We start from the raw sequence: 15,333 nt of genomic DNA, 5'->3' as shown, positions 1-15,333 counted from the left end.
TGGCACGGCGCACAGAACAACGGGAAGAAGATATACAAGCACATGCTCATGACTGACAGGGCCAAAACATTAGAACCTCGAAACAAGCGGTGAAGAAAAAAAAAGTATGTATGCGTATAGTTACAAAAAAACCTGCTCTGCGGTCGTCGTCGTCGTCGTAATAGTAGTAGTAGTCGAAGTAGTCGTAGATTCGTAGTATACCAGTTTTTTTTTTTCGTAGTTGCCAAGAAATCATATATAGATAAAAAAAAAAGTCTTCCAAGTGCATTGAAGACTATATATATAACCACTGTGTGTGTGTGTGTGTGTGTGTGTGTGTCTGTGTGTGTATGTGTGTGTGTGTGTGTGTGTGTGTGTGTGTGTGTGTGTGTGTTTACCTAATTGTATTTTTATTGGATTGAATCAAGTTTGTAATGTCCCGTCTTTAGAAACTATTTTATCATACATTGTTCTTTACATGTGTGTGTGTGTGTGTGTGTGTGTGTGTGTGTGTGTGTGTGTGTGTGTGTGTGTGTGTGTGTGTGTGTGTGTGTGTGTTTCATGGTCGCGCAAAATCAAAAAATGGTCACCAAACAAAACAAGGTCAGAAATATCGTGTCGTCTTCCAAGCCCTGAGAGGACCTGTGGGGTGGCCGGCGAGGGTAGGGGGGTGGGGGGGGTCCTGGCTGGCCTCCGAGATCAAGAAGGGAGAGGGACGCAGGGTGGGGGGGGAGGGGGGCTGTCCACCATGTACTCCTACACATCTCCACTCCGCACTGTAGCGACTGATTGGGTCTTGTATAAATTTTTCAACCTAATCTTCACCTTCCCAATGAAAATATATAAATCTGCATTTTATGTTCAAGGCATGATAAGTCATTTTTTGTTGAAAGATTAAACATTTTTCTTTTCTTTTCCGTAACCAAAATGAAATGCGTGCAGTGTGGACATAAGTATGCACATGATAACATTCAAAACAGTTTTGTCATGTCGAGCGAATGCGAATGAAATCGTAACAGTACTTTAGAAAACCTTCCATAAATACCTTTTAATTCCCTCAACAACACCCTCACAAAACGTCTTTTCTCCTTGTCATACAGCAAAACAAATTTTCCTTTAGAAAAAGGAACCTTCGTTTGGATACTGTTCTTGATAAAAAAGTTCAAACAAGTGTGTAGCTGTTACAACACTATATCATTAGTGTATACAGTGGCACTGCTCAGCACACGTGCTGCTGCTGCTGCTGCTGCACGTAGCCCCGGGGAACAGCTGACCCGCCTCCACTCAGCCGCTGAGGTGACGTGCACGATGAAGAATAGCACTGAACCTTTTCTCTCCAGATAATCTTTGTGTTACTTGCTCCCGGGGTGTGGCTGGTCGCGGGGTGTATCGCCCTCGGCCCCCAGTACTCCTTGCGGGGACTCCCTTGTGCGAGTGCTCTGTGTGACACAGAACCACATGTGGCGCTGCAGCGGGGCGTGGCACTCGGTTGGTAGTGTTGCCTGCCGCTGACAATGAAGCTGTGTTGTGTGCTGCTGCTGCTGCATTGCATTGCCGTGTTTGTCTGTGTTGTGTGATGTGTTGCTGTGTGGTCCTCATGTTCATGTGGGTTCAGTGTTGTGCTGGACTTGGGCAGGACACATCCAGATGTCCATCCTGGACTGTACTTCGTACATGAATTTGTATCAAAAGAATGAGATGTAAAATTAAGACTCATTTACTGACGAGGTGATTACTTCAAGGAGGAGCGACACGATTGAAATGACGAGAGTTCCAGATTCAAGTCCTCTTAACAACTTGTGGTGAGGGAAGGTAGCGGCGTGGTAATACTGGGTCAAACACGAGGCGGCCCGACACGGGCGTGTCCGGGCGTCGGGACGCGCGGCACCGGTGGCGTGGTGGCCGCTGAGCTGGCAGAGCATCATCATTTGGGTCCCTTGACTGTCAGGGACCCTCAGCCTCAGGCGCACTAGCCCGGCGGGGCGCGGCTGGTGTCAGTGGCTGCATCAGAAACACACGGACTCAAGTTTCCCATGGAGTTCATATTCCACAGGAAATTGGTAATTATGAGTCAATTTACCATACATAATTTTGTTACCTAGCACGAAGGTTGTCCCTCACCATCCTCTTTCGCCAGCTCGGGCCAGCTCACGGAGCTTCAGCTAGACCGAGAGTTTGTCACATCCTGCAAGGCACTCATTTGTATTGTGTCGATTTTCGTACGGAAGAGGCGTGGTGTCAACACAAGGGAGACGCGGTCGTCGTTGCTGACAGGAATGGCCTTCACGGCTTCACCAGTGTGCGGGGACACACACTAAACGTTCCGCGGGGCAGCAACGAGATTCGTTGGTGTAGAGGAAGAGCTCCGCCGAGGCGAGAGTGGTGACCTGCTATAGTGCAGCAAGGAGCGCTGGGGCCTGAGTGTTGCGTCTCTCCCCGGGAGTGTGGCCGGCGGGTGGTGTTTGGCGTCGGTTCATTACAAGTGTTGTGGGCTGCACGGCCGCTGTGGAGGCGTGCAGCAGCGGCGCCGCGAGTCGCGCTGAACACAAGGCATGCGGCCCGCGGCTGCTGGAGATCAAAACGAGGCTCGTCTGTTCAACAACTTGACTAAACTACAAATTAGCAAAAATAACAACTAACTGCCTCCTATGAAAACTAAATCCGCATGACTAGGCTGAGTAACAGGTGGAGGCCCACAAGACTGTAATACTTGAGCCCCAGGCCCGGCGGGCGAGGCCCTGCACCGTGCATTACAAAAGTTGTGTTTAACTGTAAATCACATGAATGAGTACAAAACTTTCAATATTATGCAGAGCAACATAGTCAGTGGTGGGAGCTAACGTTTTGAGCTTGTAAAAAAAAAACAGAGTATGAGGTGAGGATGAGTGGCGTGACCTCCAGGCGTGTGTCCGCCCCACGCCCGTGGCGCAGGGCGGGGGGGCAAGGGCGTCCCTGCCGCACCAGCACGCGCGCCTGCATGCCTTGCCTTGTACCCCCGCGAGGGCTGCCAGGCACCCACCGGGGCACAGCCGCATCGGTGTCCCCAGCGGGGTCCCTGCCGCCCGGCGCGTCTCCTCGAGGCTCTCAGGGACTAGAGTGGTTCAGACGATCGTCCGCTGTACATACCTCGAGACAGAAGTCAATATGACCTCTGTCATGTGAGGCAGAGAATTATACATTTAAAAAATTAACCAGTACTAGAAATTACATTAGTATAAATCTGTACTGAACTTCACAAATAGTACCATAGGTGGGTAGAAAATCTAGTGCCTATTATGCAATTACGGCAAATGATGGTGGGCGGGGCCGGTGACCCCCGGCACCCCGAGTCTCGCAGGAGTCGGGGTGGCGGAGGCCACGACGCTGTGGTAGCAAAAGATGCATTACTGTACAGTGGCCCCGTCGTAGTGAGTCTGTGGTCAGGTGACGAAGGAAATGAGGCACAGCCAAAACACTCCACTTGGGACAAGAGCTGCTCAGTCAGTGTTTGCACAAGATCTTCCTTGCAGTCTGAGAGTTGGCTCCTTCCTCCTCCTCTTCCCATTCCCTTCTGCCTTACCCCCTCCTCAGCCCCGCGCCGCACGGGTCAGCTCGGTCAGCCAGCCAGAGCGGCGGAGCACCGGCCGGCTGCCTCACGACACCGGCAGCGGCGGCGGCGGCGGCGGCGGTGGTACAAAAGGACGGCTCACACTTGGGCGGCAGGACGTGGCACGAACCATAACAAAATAGAGATTCTGACAGCACACGTGAGCAGGCAGGACGCAGGCGTAGTCTGCTGAGGAAGGCACAGGCGGCGGCCGACTTGTTGGGGTGCCCAGGGCTGCTGCTGCTGTTGCTGCTGCTGGGGCACTCCCTGAGGGTGGGCTGCGGCGGGCGCGGCTCTCACGCGGCAGCTCTGACAGCGGCCTGAAGAACCCGCGGCCTCGCTGGCTGCTACGACAACAACTTGAAGAACATCAGTGCCAGCGACAAGTTGAGGAAGAGAATGAGCATGACCAGTCGCTGTCGGGAGAACCAGTCCTGCGGGGGGAAAGGAGCATCCAGCCACCGAGCCGAGAACACCAACATGGCGGCACATGGTTTGTGTATGGGGCGGGAGGTGTTGGGAGGGGGAGGCGTCTGAGAGAGTTTCTAAAGGCTAGATGTATCACAGATTTACCCTAAAACTTCAATATTTTAGCCAAAACAGAGTTTTCAGTGGTCTTGTTCGGTCTGGACTCACCTGGACAGCTGGACTGGTGAGGTAGAGGAGCGGGTTTGCGCGATAGATCGCCGCCTCCTCAGCCTGGCGACGCACCTCGTGCCTTTGGGCCGAACTGAGAACCGCCGCCTCCTCGCGGGACATAAGGTTCACCGGCAGCGCCTGGGCGTCGGGTAGGGACTTCTTCCTCTTCAAGGCTGCAGGTGGAGGGGCAGTCTGTGGGAGGGGACGCAGCTTAGTCAGGTAGAGCAAGAACATGGAAATACTTTTCTCTGCACATGGGTGACTTTCAACAAGTAAACAGGATGTTTTGTTAGCATTACCTGACCGATAACGTGCTGGTTGGGAATTCCGCAGGACTCACCTGAACATGGGGTACAAGTGTCAGCTTACCTTGACCTGTGCCTGGCGCCGCACAATGGGGTTGATGTAGAGGGACTCAGTGCGCTTGACAGTGCCCTGGCCAGGGGTGGGGGGACATGAGGGGATTTCCTGGCCGCAGGCACGTTGTCGTAGGATCTTCTCTGCTTCCTGCTGCGTGGCTGGGATGCTGTAGGGAATATTGAAGCTGCCGCCCACCGAGCCGTTGCCGGTGAGGGGCGGAGCCTCGCCAGAGATGATGGACGCCGGCCGTGATGATCGCCGGGAGCTGCCGCTGACGGGCGCCACCGCCTCGTCCTCGTACACGCCCGAGTCGGGAGTCCAGTCCTGGGCGGCCGAGCCGGTGGTGCGCTGGGCCGAAGGGGCGCGGGATCTCGGGTTGATCAGCTCCGGCGGCACCGGCGTTTGGCCGCGCGAAGTAAACCTGTCCACCGACCTGTCGCGGGATGGGGCGCGGGACGGCGGCCTGTTGTAGTGGTCCAGTCGGTCGTTCAAGACAGCGGAGGAGAAGCTGTAGTCTTGGCCGCCCTTGCCGCCTGACCTGCCAGGGCCGCGCACTGACGAGCGGCCCTGGTCCACGGCGTTGCCCATGGGCTCGCCCAGCTGTGGCTGGGAGCTGTTGAAGCCGGGGTTGACGGAGGTGCGGCGGGGCGGCACGCCACCAAAGTCGCCCTGGGCCATCTGGTTCCTGGGGTCAAAGTTGGTGAGGCCGCCACCCGGGGGTGGGGAGGAGGGGTCCATTTCTTGGGTCGCCAATGCGTCGCCGCGGTTCATGTAGTCATCGACGCCACCGCGCACGTACATGGACTGGGAGCGGTGTCCCGCATTCTCGTCACGGGGCTTAGCCGGGGGCAGCTTGCTGAAGTCGGCCTGTCCGCCGCGGGCCTCCATCTTGGCCTTGAGCCCGTCAATACCTGCGAGGGGAGATAGTCCATCGGTCACGAGTGGCACGCCGGACAGTGTCACGCGTTGGAAAAACAAACCAATAAACAAAACAACCCCCCCACAAAAAAATCATCCCTGCCACACAGGGGCCACACCCACCTGGCTGGTGGAAGTCCGGCGCGAACTGTTTGGCGAAGATCCTGGCCATGTCTGAGTCGTTCCTCGCGTGGGCCGCCGCGATGTCTGCCTGCTCGGCCTTCCCGCGGGCTGTGGCGGTCCTGCACAAGAGACAGGGTTATGGTTCCGTGATTCCGGACACATCGGGCAAACAGCACCTCAATGCTTCACTTGACAAGGTCCAGACACTCCCTGACCAAAGAGCGCCAACACCCCCATCGCCTCTTTACCGCAAACACCCATTCTTGGCCCCTCTCTGGCCCCTCCCTCTGCTACAGTCACTCTCCACTAAGGCCCCACCCCACTGCCGCCTGCCCTCCACCTCCCACTCACCGAGAGATGCCGATGTCCTCCTTCTGCATGGCGATCTTGGCTCCTCGCTGGGCGGCGGCCACAGCGGCGTCGATCCTCTCGCGGAACTTGGCGGAGCGTATGAGGAACACGTGCTTCTTCTTGTTGGAGGTGATGAGGACGTTGTTCTTGTACTTACCTTCCTCCTTTGAGCCGTCCTACACGTGGAGAAAGAAGGCAAGAACTTCATTTTCGTCCAGAAATCAGTCATCACGAGAATAAACAAGAAAACACAGCAGGAAAGCAACATAACTAACGCTAGCACATCCCAAAAATAAAGGCATTGACATTGTTATCGCAAAAGATGTGGGAAAACAATACAGAAACTGATTGAAACGATTTCTTGCTGCCACAAACACGAGAGACAACCCAAGAGACAACACAGCGATTAGTGCTCCTGAACCAGTCATCGGAGGATCTGGAGGAGGGGGAAAAAAGCAAAAAAAAAAAAAAATAAATAAATAAAAAAATAAAAAAATAAATAAATAAAATAAAATAATAAAAGGGGGGGGGGGGGAGAAAAAAAGGGAAGAGGTCAAAAGCAGACAAGAAAAGACAGACAGACAAGACCATGGAGGTAGGACTAATCCTACCTCCATGGACAAGACAGCGATTAGTGCTCATGAACCAGTCAAGGGAGGATCTGGAGGAGGGAAAAAAAGGAGAAAAAAAGGAAGAGGTCAAGAGCACCGTAGCGCCGCCTCACCTTGAACGTGGTGACGCCGTAGCCGTACTTCTTGTTGTTGTACCACTCGCCTTCGTACTTGAGGCCGTCGGTTCGCTCGGACACGCCAAAACCTGTCCGCTTGTCGTTCTTCCACTCGCCCGTGTAGGTCTCCACCACGTTGGCGTCCAGCTGCTCGTCCTGCGGGTGTGAGGGCGTGTTAGGGGCGGGGCGGAGGACAGGACCGGCACCCATGAGGAAGGCCGTGAAGGAGCGACTGGCCGACACAGCACCAATGGGGAAAGGATACCAAGAGTCCTTCAGGGATACGATGACGAGGAGTAAAGGAACAATAAAAAAGTTCTAAAGAGGAGTAAAGGATCACCAAGCAAGGATACCGAGAGTCCTACAGGGATACGATAACGAGGAGTAAAGGAACAATAAAAAAGTTCTAAAGAGGAGTAAAGGATCACCAAGCAAGGATACCGAGAGTCCTACAGGGATACGATAACGAGGAGTAAAGGAACAACAAAAGAAAGTCCTACAGCGGAGTTAAGGATCACCAAGCAAGGATACCGAGAGTCCTACAGGGATACGATGACGAGGAGTAAAGGACCACCAAATAAGGATACCGAGAGTCCTTCAGGGAGTTAAGAAGCACCAAAGGAAAGTCACCAAGAAGAGTAAAGGATCACCAAGCAAGGATACCAAGAGTCCTTCAGGGATACGATGACGAGGAGTAAAGGAACAACAAAAGAAAGTCCCACAGAGGAGTAAAGGATCACCAAGAAAGGATACCAAGAGTCCTTCAGGGATACGATGACGAGGAGTAAAGGACCACCAAATAAGGATACCGAGAGTCCTTCAGGGAGTTAAGAAGCACCAAAGGAAAGTCACCAAGAAGAGTAAAGGATCACCAAGCAAGGATACCAAGAGTCCTTCAGGGATACCAGGACGTAGGTGTGATAGGATGACGAGTAAAGAAGCACAAGAGGTCAACACCAGTCCTTTAAGTTCGAAACACAAGGGGAATATGACCACCAAAGGGTATCATTACGCGTCCTACAGAGATAATAGGACTTAGGAGTGATAGGATGAGGAGTAGGAAGCACAAGAGAAGGTCAACATGAATCCTTAAAGTTTGAAAGACGGGCAATACAGGACAACCAGAGGATACCACCAGGAGTCCTTCAAGATATTAGAACATAGGAAGGATAGGATGAGGAGTAGGAAGCTCAAGAGAAGGTCAACATGAATCCTTAAAGTTTGAAAGACGGGTAATAAAGGAATACCAAAGGATACCACCAGGAGTCCTTCAAGATATTGGAACATAGGAGGGATAGGATGTGGAGCAAAGGATACCCCACCTGAGGATGTTAACACGTGTCCTTAAAGTCCGCAAAACGAGAAGAGAAGGAGAGTGAGGGTGAATGAAGGAGTGACGGAGAGGGAAGGAGAACCAGGAGGCATTGAGTCCCACTGCGAACCCCTTGCTTGGGTGAGGAGAAGAATCAAGACCCACAGTGGATCGGCCTCCTTGTCGGTTTGTGGGTTCGTGACGTGACAAAAATTCGAGTGCAAGAGTTTACGATGAAGGGTTACTTAGCACCGCAGAGGACGCGAGGGACGGCTTCTGGTGGCGTTGGGAGTGGGGGTCATCTTGTCGAAATCGGTTCATTGGCCTCAACGGAATGGAAATCTTACATCACCTAACTCCACCTGCGACTCACTCACCTGCTGCGCCTCTAACACTAACGACGCAGACCACACCTGTACAAGTCATTGCCATCCACAACTTGGTGAGAAAGGGAAAGTGTGTGCGAGAGGAAAACATTACTTCCTAAAAATAAAGTTACAGTTGTTCCCATAAAAAAAAATATATGCTTATACTAAGTGTGTGAGTGTCTGAAACTAGTCATTCATTCATAAAAGATGATATATACTAAAGATTGAAGTGCAAAAAATAAATAAATAGATAAATAAATTAATAAATAAAAATCACTAATAAAGAGAATATTGAAGAAATATGTAAACTATGGCTGTGTTTGGAGAAGAAACTAAGACATTCATTCATAAGCGAAAAAAATCTTATTCTACTCATTATTCATTCATTTTATCATTCATAAGTGAAAAACTATATGAGTGTACTATGCTACAAAGAAAAAAAATACAGGATTCATAAAGAAGAAGAAATGCACCTGTTCTAAAAAAAAAACTCTTTACCCTAAACGCGTGAAAAAAATGAAACCTTAATTTATGAAACCAGAAGAAAAAACTACAGTCGGTTTCGTGAAAAAATATATCAACTTCATGTGTATATGCAAAGAAACAAAATTCTTCTTTCATAAAAAAAATATATATATAAAGTTGACATTTATGGAAAAAATCACTTATTCATAACAGTAAAAAAATCTTACCTATTGGATCTAAGTTAGAATAAAAATATGCAAATCAAACAAGACTAGTGGGCAGCAACAAACAACAACAACAACAAAACATTCATTCAAACAGGAACAAACATTACCGCTTAATAAAACTACATAAAACAACAACAGCGATAACAACAGCGATAACAACAGCGATAACAGCAACCACTAGCCAGCAACCATTCACAGCGCTCAACGGACAAGCACTAACTGGCAATCAAGACACGAAGCTACAGTCTCTCTACGTAGCAACACGGCCGAGGCACAGACAGACAGAGAGGCACACTACTCAGAGCCAGCCTTGCAGCCAATCACTCAAGTCTACGGGGAACGAACATATAACACTATGGATCAAGATTTCGCTATAGCCGGGAAAGGAGAGAGAGGGGGAAAGGCAGAGAGGGTGAGAAAGAAGAGAAAGGAAGAAGAGAAGGGGAGAGATAAAGAAATGGAAGGAAAGAGGGGGAAAGACAGAGAGGGCGAGGAAGAAGGGACCTAAAGAGAGATAGAGGAGGAAGAGAAGGGGAGAGATAAAGAAATGTAAACGAAAGAGGGGGAAAGACAGAGAGGGTGAGAAAAAAGAAACCTAAAGAGAGATAGAGGAGGAAGAGAAGGGGAGAGATAAAGAAATGTAAAGGAAAGAGGGAGAAAGGCAGAGAGGGTGAGAAAAAAGAGACCTAAAGGGAGATAGAGGAGGAAGAGAAGGGGAGAGATAAAGAGATAGACAGGAAGAGAAAGAGAGGGAGAATGGAGCAGTTACCCCCAAAGATAACCTTATCCCTTCCCTCTATCGGTTATAGCGGAGGAAGAGGAAGGGAGAGATAAAGAGATAGACAGAAAGAGAAGGAGAATGGAACAGTTACCCCCAAAGACAACCCTATCCCCCTTCCCTCTATCGGTTATCGCCTCGAGGCCTCAAGCACGGCAGACAGGAGCTAGCGGGGAGGAGATGCGTGTGTTAGGTCGTACGCTGAGGCCAGAAGCAACGGCGGGCGGGCGGCGGGGACTCGGAGGACAGACCCACACACACACACACACACACACATACAGGGACGTTCATTGCTGTCAGGTGATTTATGTCTGTGTTTATGTGGGCAGGTGAGGAGGGATGTGGGAGGGGAAGAAGAGAAGGTGGATGAGAATGGAACAGGAAGAGAAATGGGTTGGAGGAAGAGAGGGAGAGACGGTGTTTTTTTTTTTTGTGTGTGTGTGTTTGTTAATTAAGAGGAAGACGAAAGGGGTGTGGGAGGGGAGGAGGATGAGGAAGAGGAGGAACGGATAGAGGAATGGGTTGGGGAAGGAAGGGAAAGAGTGGTTTAAGGAAGAAGAAGAGGAAGGTTAAAGAGGAGACAGAGGAGGAGAACGTGTGGGGAAAGGAGAGACAGAAGAAGAGAGAAGAGGAGAGTAAGAGATAAAGAGAGAGAGATCAAACACTTTCTCTTCTCTCTTCTCCTCCTTTCCTCCCTTCTCTCCACCCCTGAGTGTCACCGTGGAGAGGAAGAGGAAAGAGATGAGAGAGAAAGAGAAAGAAAACGAGAGCTCAAACACTTCCTCTTTTCTCTTTACCTCTCTTCTCTAGCCTCCTCTTCATCCCTTGTACAGAAGAGGAGGAGGAGGAGGAGGAAGATGAGGTGTGAAGGACTGAAGAGAGGAAGAGCAAGAGGTTGGGAGGAGAGGGAAGAGGAATTTGTTGTTCAAGGGAAGAGAGGAAGAGAGAGGTAAAAGAGGGCATGGGAGGTGAAGAAGAGAGAGATGGAGAGAGAGATCAGGAAGAGAGGACATGGGAGATGGAGAAGAGAGAGATGGAGAGAGAGATCAGGAATAGAGGACATAGGAGGTGGAGAAGAGAGAGACGGAGAGAGAGATCAGGAAGAGAGGACATAGGAGGTGGAGAAGAGAGAGATGGAGAGAGAGATCAGGAATAGAGGACATAGGAGGTGGAGAAGAGAGAGACGGAGAGAGAGATCAGGAAGAGAGGACATGGGAGGTGAAGAAGAGAGAGATGGAGAGAGAGATCAGGAAGAGAGGACATGGGAGGTGAAGAAGAGAGAGACGGAGAGAGAGATCAGGAAGAGAGGACATAGGAGGTGGAGAAGAGAGAGACGGAGAGAGAGATCAGGAAGAGAGGACATAGGAGGTGGAGAAGAGAGAGATGGAGAGAGAGATCAGGAAGAGAGGACATGGGAGATGAAGAAGAGAGAGACGGAGAGAGAGATCAGGAAGAGAGGACATAGGAGATGGAGAAGAGAGAGATGGAGAGAGAGATCAGGAAGAGAGGACATAGGAGGTGGAGAAGAGAGAGACGGAGAGAGAGATCAGGAAGAGAGGACATAGGAGGTGGAGAAGAGAGAGATGGAGAGAGAGATCAGGAAGAGAGGACATAGGAGGTGGAGAAGAGAGAGACGGAGAGAGAGATCAGGAAGAGAGGACATGGGAGGTGGAGAAGAGAGAGATGGAGAGAGAGATCAGGAAGAGGACATAGGAGGTGGAGAAGAGAGAGATGGAGAGAGAGATCAGGAAGAGAGGACATAGGAGGTGGAGAAGAGAGAGATGGAGAGAGAGATCAGGAAGAGAGGACATGGGAGATGGAGAAGAGAGAGACGGAGAGAGAGATCAGGAAGAGAGGACATGGGAGGTGGAGAAGAGAGAGATGGAGAGAGAGATCAGGAAGAGAGGACATAGGAGGTGGAGAAGAGAGAGATGGAGAGAGAGATCAGGAAGAGAGGACATAGGAGGTGGAGAAGAGAGAGATGGAGAGAGAGATCAGGAAGAGAGGACATGGGAGATGGAGAAGAGAGAGACGGAGAGAGAGATCAGGAAGAGAGGACATGGGAGGTGAAGAAGAGAGAGACGGAGAGAGAGATCAGGAAGAGAGGACATGGGAGGTGAAGAAGAGAGAGACGGAGAGAGAGATCAGGAAGAGAGGACATAGGAGGTGGAGAAGAGAGAGATGGAGAGAGAGATCAGGAAGAGAGGACATAGGAGGTGAAGAAGAGAGAGACGGAGAGAGAGATCAGGAAGAGAGGACATGGGAGGTGAAGAAGAGAGAGATGGAGAGAGAGATCAGGAAGAGAGGACATAGGAGGTGGAGAAGAGAGAGATGGAGAGAGAGATCAGACACTCTCCCATCCTCTCTCTACTCTCCCTCTCTTCTCCTCTCCCTTGTGTGGACGTCTATCCCCGCGTCACCCGCCGGAACATCTCACAGAAGCTGGTGCGGACGGCAACTACGGTGCGGCGCTACAGACGGCGGCCAGGGTGAGTTGCAGGAGGGGAGGGGACCGCAGCGGCACCTCCAGCTACACGTACCAACCCTACCTCGATGATGAAGGAGGCGTTGGATCCCTCGTCATGCACGTCACCGGTTGTGTACGCCGACTGCCCTGAATCGGTGGACATCCAGGAAGCGGAGGAACCCGTCGAGCGGATGGAGCCTGATGGTCGGCCGGTCTGGATGTCACCCGTGCTCCGCTGACGCCGCATCTTCAGCCCCTGTGTGGAAACGAGTCTTATAACCTCAGCAACACCCAGCACAACGGCCAACACAACACACCAAGGGATCTTATGAACACTCAACACAGAATGCATCTATATTGTACCGCATCTTCAGCCCCTGTGTGGAAACGAGTCTTATAACCTCAGCAACACTCAGCACAACGGCCAACACAACACACCAAGGGATCTTATGAACACTCAACACAGAATGCATCTATATTGTATGACACTTTGAATGCTTGCAAATGCTCAACATAGATCGCATCCATATTGTACAGCTCTTAGAATGCTTACAGATACTCAACGCAGACAGCATCCATGTTGTATAAACTTAAAATGCTGACACAGAATGCAACTATATTGTATGACACTTTGAATGCTATATAAATGCTCAACACAGATCGCATCCATATTGTACAGCTCTTAGAATGCTTACAGATACTCAACGCAGAAAACATCCATACTGTATAAACTTAAAATGCTGACAAGTACTCAAGATGTTATGCACGGATGTTAGAGAAGATTGACAGTACTTACGAACACTCAATACATAACGCATTCATATTGTATAAGACTTAAACTTCTGACAAATACTCGAGATGTATAATGCATGAATGTTGTAGGAAATCGACAATTCTTACAAATATTCAATCCATAATGCATCTCCTCTTTCATCTCCTCCTCCTCCGCCATATCTTCCTCATCCATTTCCTCCTCCTCTTCCTCCTCCTCTTTTTTTTTTTTTTTACAATAAAGGAGACAGCTCAAGGGCACAAAAAAGGAAACAATAATAAAATAAGCCCGCTACTCGCTGCTCCTAAAAAAAGAATCCTGCTCCTCCATCTCCTCCTCCTCCTCCTCTTCCTCCTCCTCCTCCTCCTCCTCACCTTGAACACCTTCTTGATGTTGCTGGAGCTCTCGACGAGGCTGCCCCTCCGCCGTGGCACCTCGTCGCTTCTCGCCCGCAGCACGAATCCGCCGCGCCCATCGTCCACCTGCACACACACACGAACACACGAGACAGGTGAGTTCATGTACTTGGCTCAGGTGTGAAAATGCTGGACTTTACCGGGAAACTTTTGGGCAGGTAAGGACAGAAGATCAAATTCAATAGTGATATCTGGCATATTTAAGAAGGAAACATCATATTAAATTTTTTTTAAAAGAAAGTAAAGAAAAGAAAAAAAAAAGAAAATATAATAAAAGAATAGTAGGAGTACACGAAGAAGGGATATCATGAACAGCGAGAGGAGAAGAAGAAGAAGAAGAAGAAGAAGAAGAAGAAGAAGGAGAAGATGATGATGATGATGATGAAGAAGAAAAAGAAAGACAAAATAAGAGAAATGGAGAAAATGTAAGAAAGTGAGAAAGAAAGTAAAGAGATGTCCTAAGACTCAGCGAGGGCGTGGGTGAAAGAAAATACAAAGAAAAGAAAGGAAAGAACAAGATTGGCCCAAGACAGCGAAGACCTGGAAAGAAAGAAAGAAAGAAAGAAAGAAAGAAAGAAAGAAGACAAAAAAGAGAAAGAAGATGGCCCCAAGACAGCGAAAACGTGGAAAAAAGAAAGAAAGAAGAAAAAGAAGACAAAAAAGAGAAGAAAATGAGCTCAAGATAGCAAAGACATGAGTGAAAAGAAAGAAAAAAAGAAAGAAAGAAAGAAAGAAGGAAGAAAAAGAAGAAGACAAAAAAGAGAAAGAAGATGAGCCCAAGACAGCGAAGACGTGTACAGAAAGAAAGAAAAAAAGAAAGAATGAAGGAAAGAAAGAAAGAAGGAAAGAAAGAAGGAAAGAAAGAAGAAAGAGAGAAGGAAATGAGCCCAAAACAGCGAAGGCATGGAAAAAAAGAAAGAAAAAAGGCAGAAAAAAGTAGAATAAGACGAGAGAGAGAGAGAGAGAGAGAGAGAGAGAGAGAGAGAGAGAGAGAGAGAGAGAGAGAGAGAGAGAGAGAGAGAGAGAGAGAGAGAGAGAGAGAGAGAGAGAGGATAGGCCCCAGACATCATCCTACCCTCACCTTCCTGTCCCTGTCCGCCAATGGGTCGCCGGCGCCGTCAGATCGCAGCGAGGTGGTGGAGCCGCGGTTGTTAGCGGCGCGCGGCCTGCTGACGGATGCCTGGCTGAACTGTGCGGAAGTGCGGACGCCGTAGCCATGACGCAGACCCCGCAGCCACTGGCCCTTGTAGGTGCCTGGAGGAGAGGACAGGAGAAGGAGAGCAAGGTGAGAAAGGGGGAGGGAAAGGGAGGAGGGAGACAAGAGGGAAAGGAAGGAGAGAAGGAGGGAAAGAAGAGTGAAAGGAAGGAGAGAAGGAGGGAAAGAAGAGTGAAAGGAAGGAGAGAAAAGTGAGAGGAGAACAAGATAAGAAAGGGTGAGGAAAAGGAGGAGGGAAACAAGAGTGAAAGGAAGGAGAGAAAGGTGAGAATGAGATAATAGGAGGAGGAGGAGGAGGAAAGGAAGAGGATAAGTTAGGAAAGTAAGGTGAAAAGAGTACAGAAAAGAGGAGGAGGAGGAGGAGGAGGAGGAGGAAAACAATAGTACAAGAAGGGAAAAATAGGGATGAAGAGAAAGGAGGATAAAAGTGGGAGGAGAAGGAGGAGGAGGAAAACAAGAGTACAAGAAGGGAAAAATAGGGATGAAGAGAAAGGAGGATAAAAGTGGGAGGAGAAGGAGGAGGAGGAAAACAATAGTACAAGAAGGGAAAAATAGGGATGAAGAGAAAGGAGGAAAAAACGTGGGAGGAGAAGGAAGAGGAGGAAAACAAGAGTACAAGTAAGGAAAAA

General features: G+C 49.7%; 2 protein-coding genes across 51 annotated transcripts in view; one reads left to right on the top strand and one right to left on the bottom strand.

Moving 5' to 3' along the window:
• Positions 1-458: 458 nt before the first annotated feature.
• LOC126983113 (junctophilin-1-like) overlaps positions 459-15,333 on the bottom strand; it is a 51,899-nt gene continuing 37,024 nt past the window's right edge. The window contains exons 3-11 of the mRNA XM_050835610.1: positions 14,570-14,742; positions 13,447-13,554; positions 12,383-12,556; positions 6,681-6,839; positions 5,957-6,132; positions 5,606-5,724; positions 4,574-5,475; positions 4,202-4,396; positions 459-3,999 (exon numbers count right to left, since the gene is read on the bottom strand). Coding sequence (XP_050691567.1) covers positions 3,913-3,999; positions 4,202-4,396; positions 4,574-5,475; positions 5,606-5,724; positions 5,957-6,132; positions 6,681-6,839; positions 12,383-12,556; positions 13,447-13,554; positions 14,570-14,742 — 2,093 coding nt within the window. The 3' untranslated portion in view covers positions 459-3,912. The remainder of the gene's footprint in view (positions 4,000-4,201; positions 4,397-4,573; positions 5,476-5,605; positions 5,725-5,956; positions 6,133-6,680; positions 6,840-12,382; positions 12,557-13,446; positions 13,555-14,569; positions 14,743-15,333) is intronic.
• LOC126983215 (golgin subfamily A member 6-like protein 6) lies at positions 6,846-12,367 on the top strand. Of its 50 annotated transcripts, none has more exons than XR_007735668.1 (6): positions 6,846-11,201; positions 11,302-11,501; positions 11,750-11,799; positions 11,900-11,949; positions 12,000-12,099; positions 12,150-12,367. XR_007735668.1 is itself a non-coding variant. In XM_050835836.1 (6 exons), exons 1-6 carry the CDS (start codon positions 10,795-10,797, stop codon positions 12,324-12,326), a joined length of 984 nt encoding a protein of 327 aa, XP_050691793.1. In that variant the 5' UTR covers positions 6,846-10,794; the 3' UTR covers positions 12,327-12,367. The 50 variants fall into 50 exon arrangements, 2 of the variants coding, with proteins under 2 accessions (XP_050691793.1, XP_050691794.1); XR_007735654.1 differs by having other exon boundaries at positions 11,550-11,799; XM_050835836.1 differs by having other exon boundaries at positions 6,846-10,951; positions 11,002-11,101; positions 11,402-11,501; positions 11,550-11,799; positions 11,900-12,099.

The sequence above is a fragment of the Eriocheir sinensis genome, chromosome 53, assembly GCF_024679095.1.
Source record: "Eriocheir sinensis breed Jianghai 21 chromosome 53, ASM2467909v1, whole genome shotgun sequence".
NCBI lineage: Eukaryota > Metazoa > Arthropoda > Malacostraca > Decapoda > Varunidae > Eriocheir > Eriocheir sinensis.
This window is presented reverse-complemented; position numbering and strand designations above follow the sequence as displayed.

Bases quoted from the DNA above. Each gene is read 5' to 3' on its own strand.
- LOC126983215 (XM_050835836.1), top strand. From the start codon at position 10,795: ATGGGAGGTGAAGAAGAGAGAGATGGAGAGAGAGATCAGGAAGAGAGG. The intron at 11,102-11,401 runs GTGAAGAAGAGA...AGGACATAGGAG, and splicing joins AGGAAGAGAGGACATGGGAG to GTGGAGAAGAGAGAGATGGA. The intron at 12,100-12,149 runs GTGAAGAAGAGA...AGGACATAGGAG, and splicing joins AGGAAGAGAGGACATGGGAG to GTGGAGAAGAGAGAGATGGA.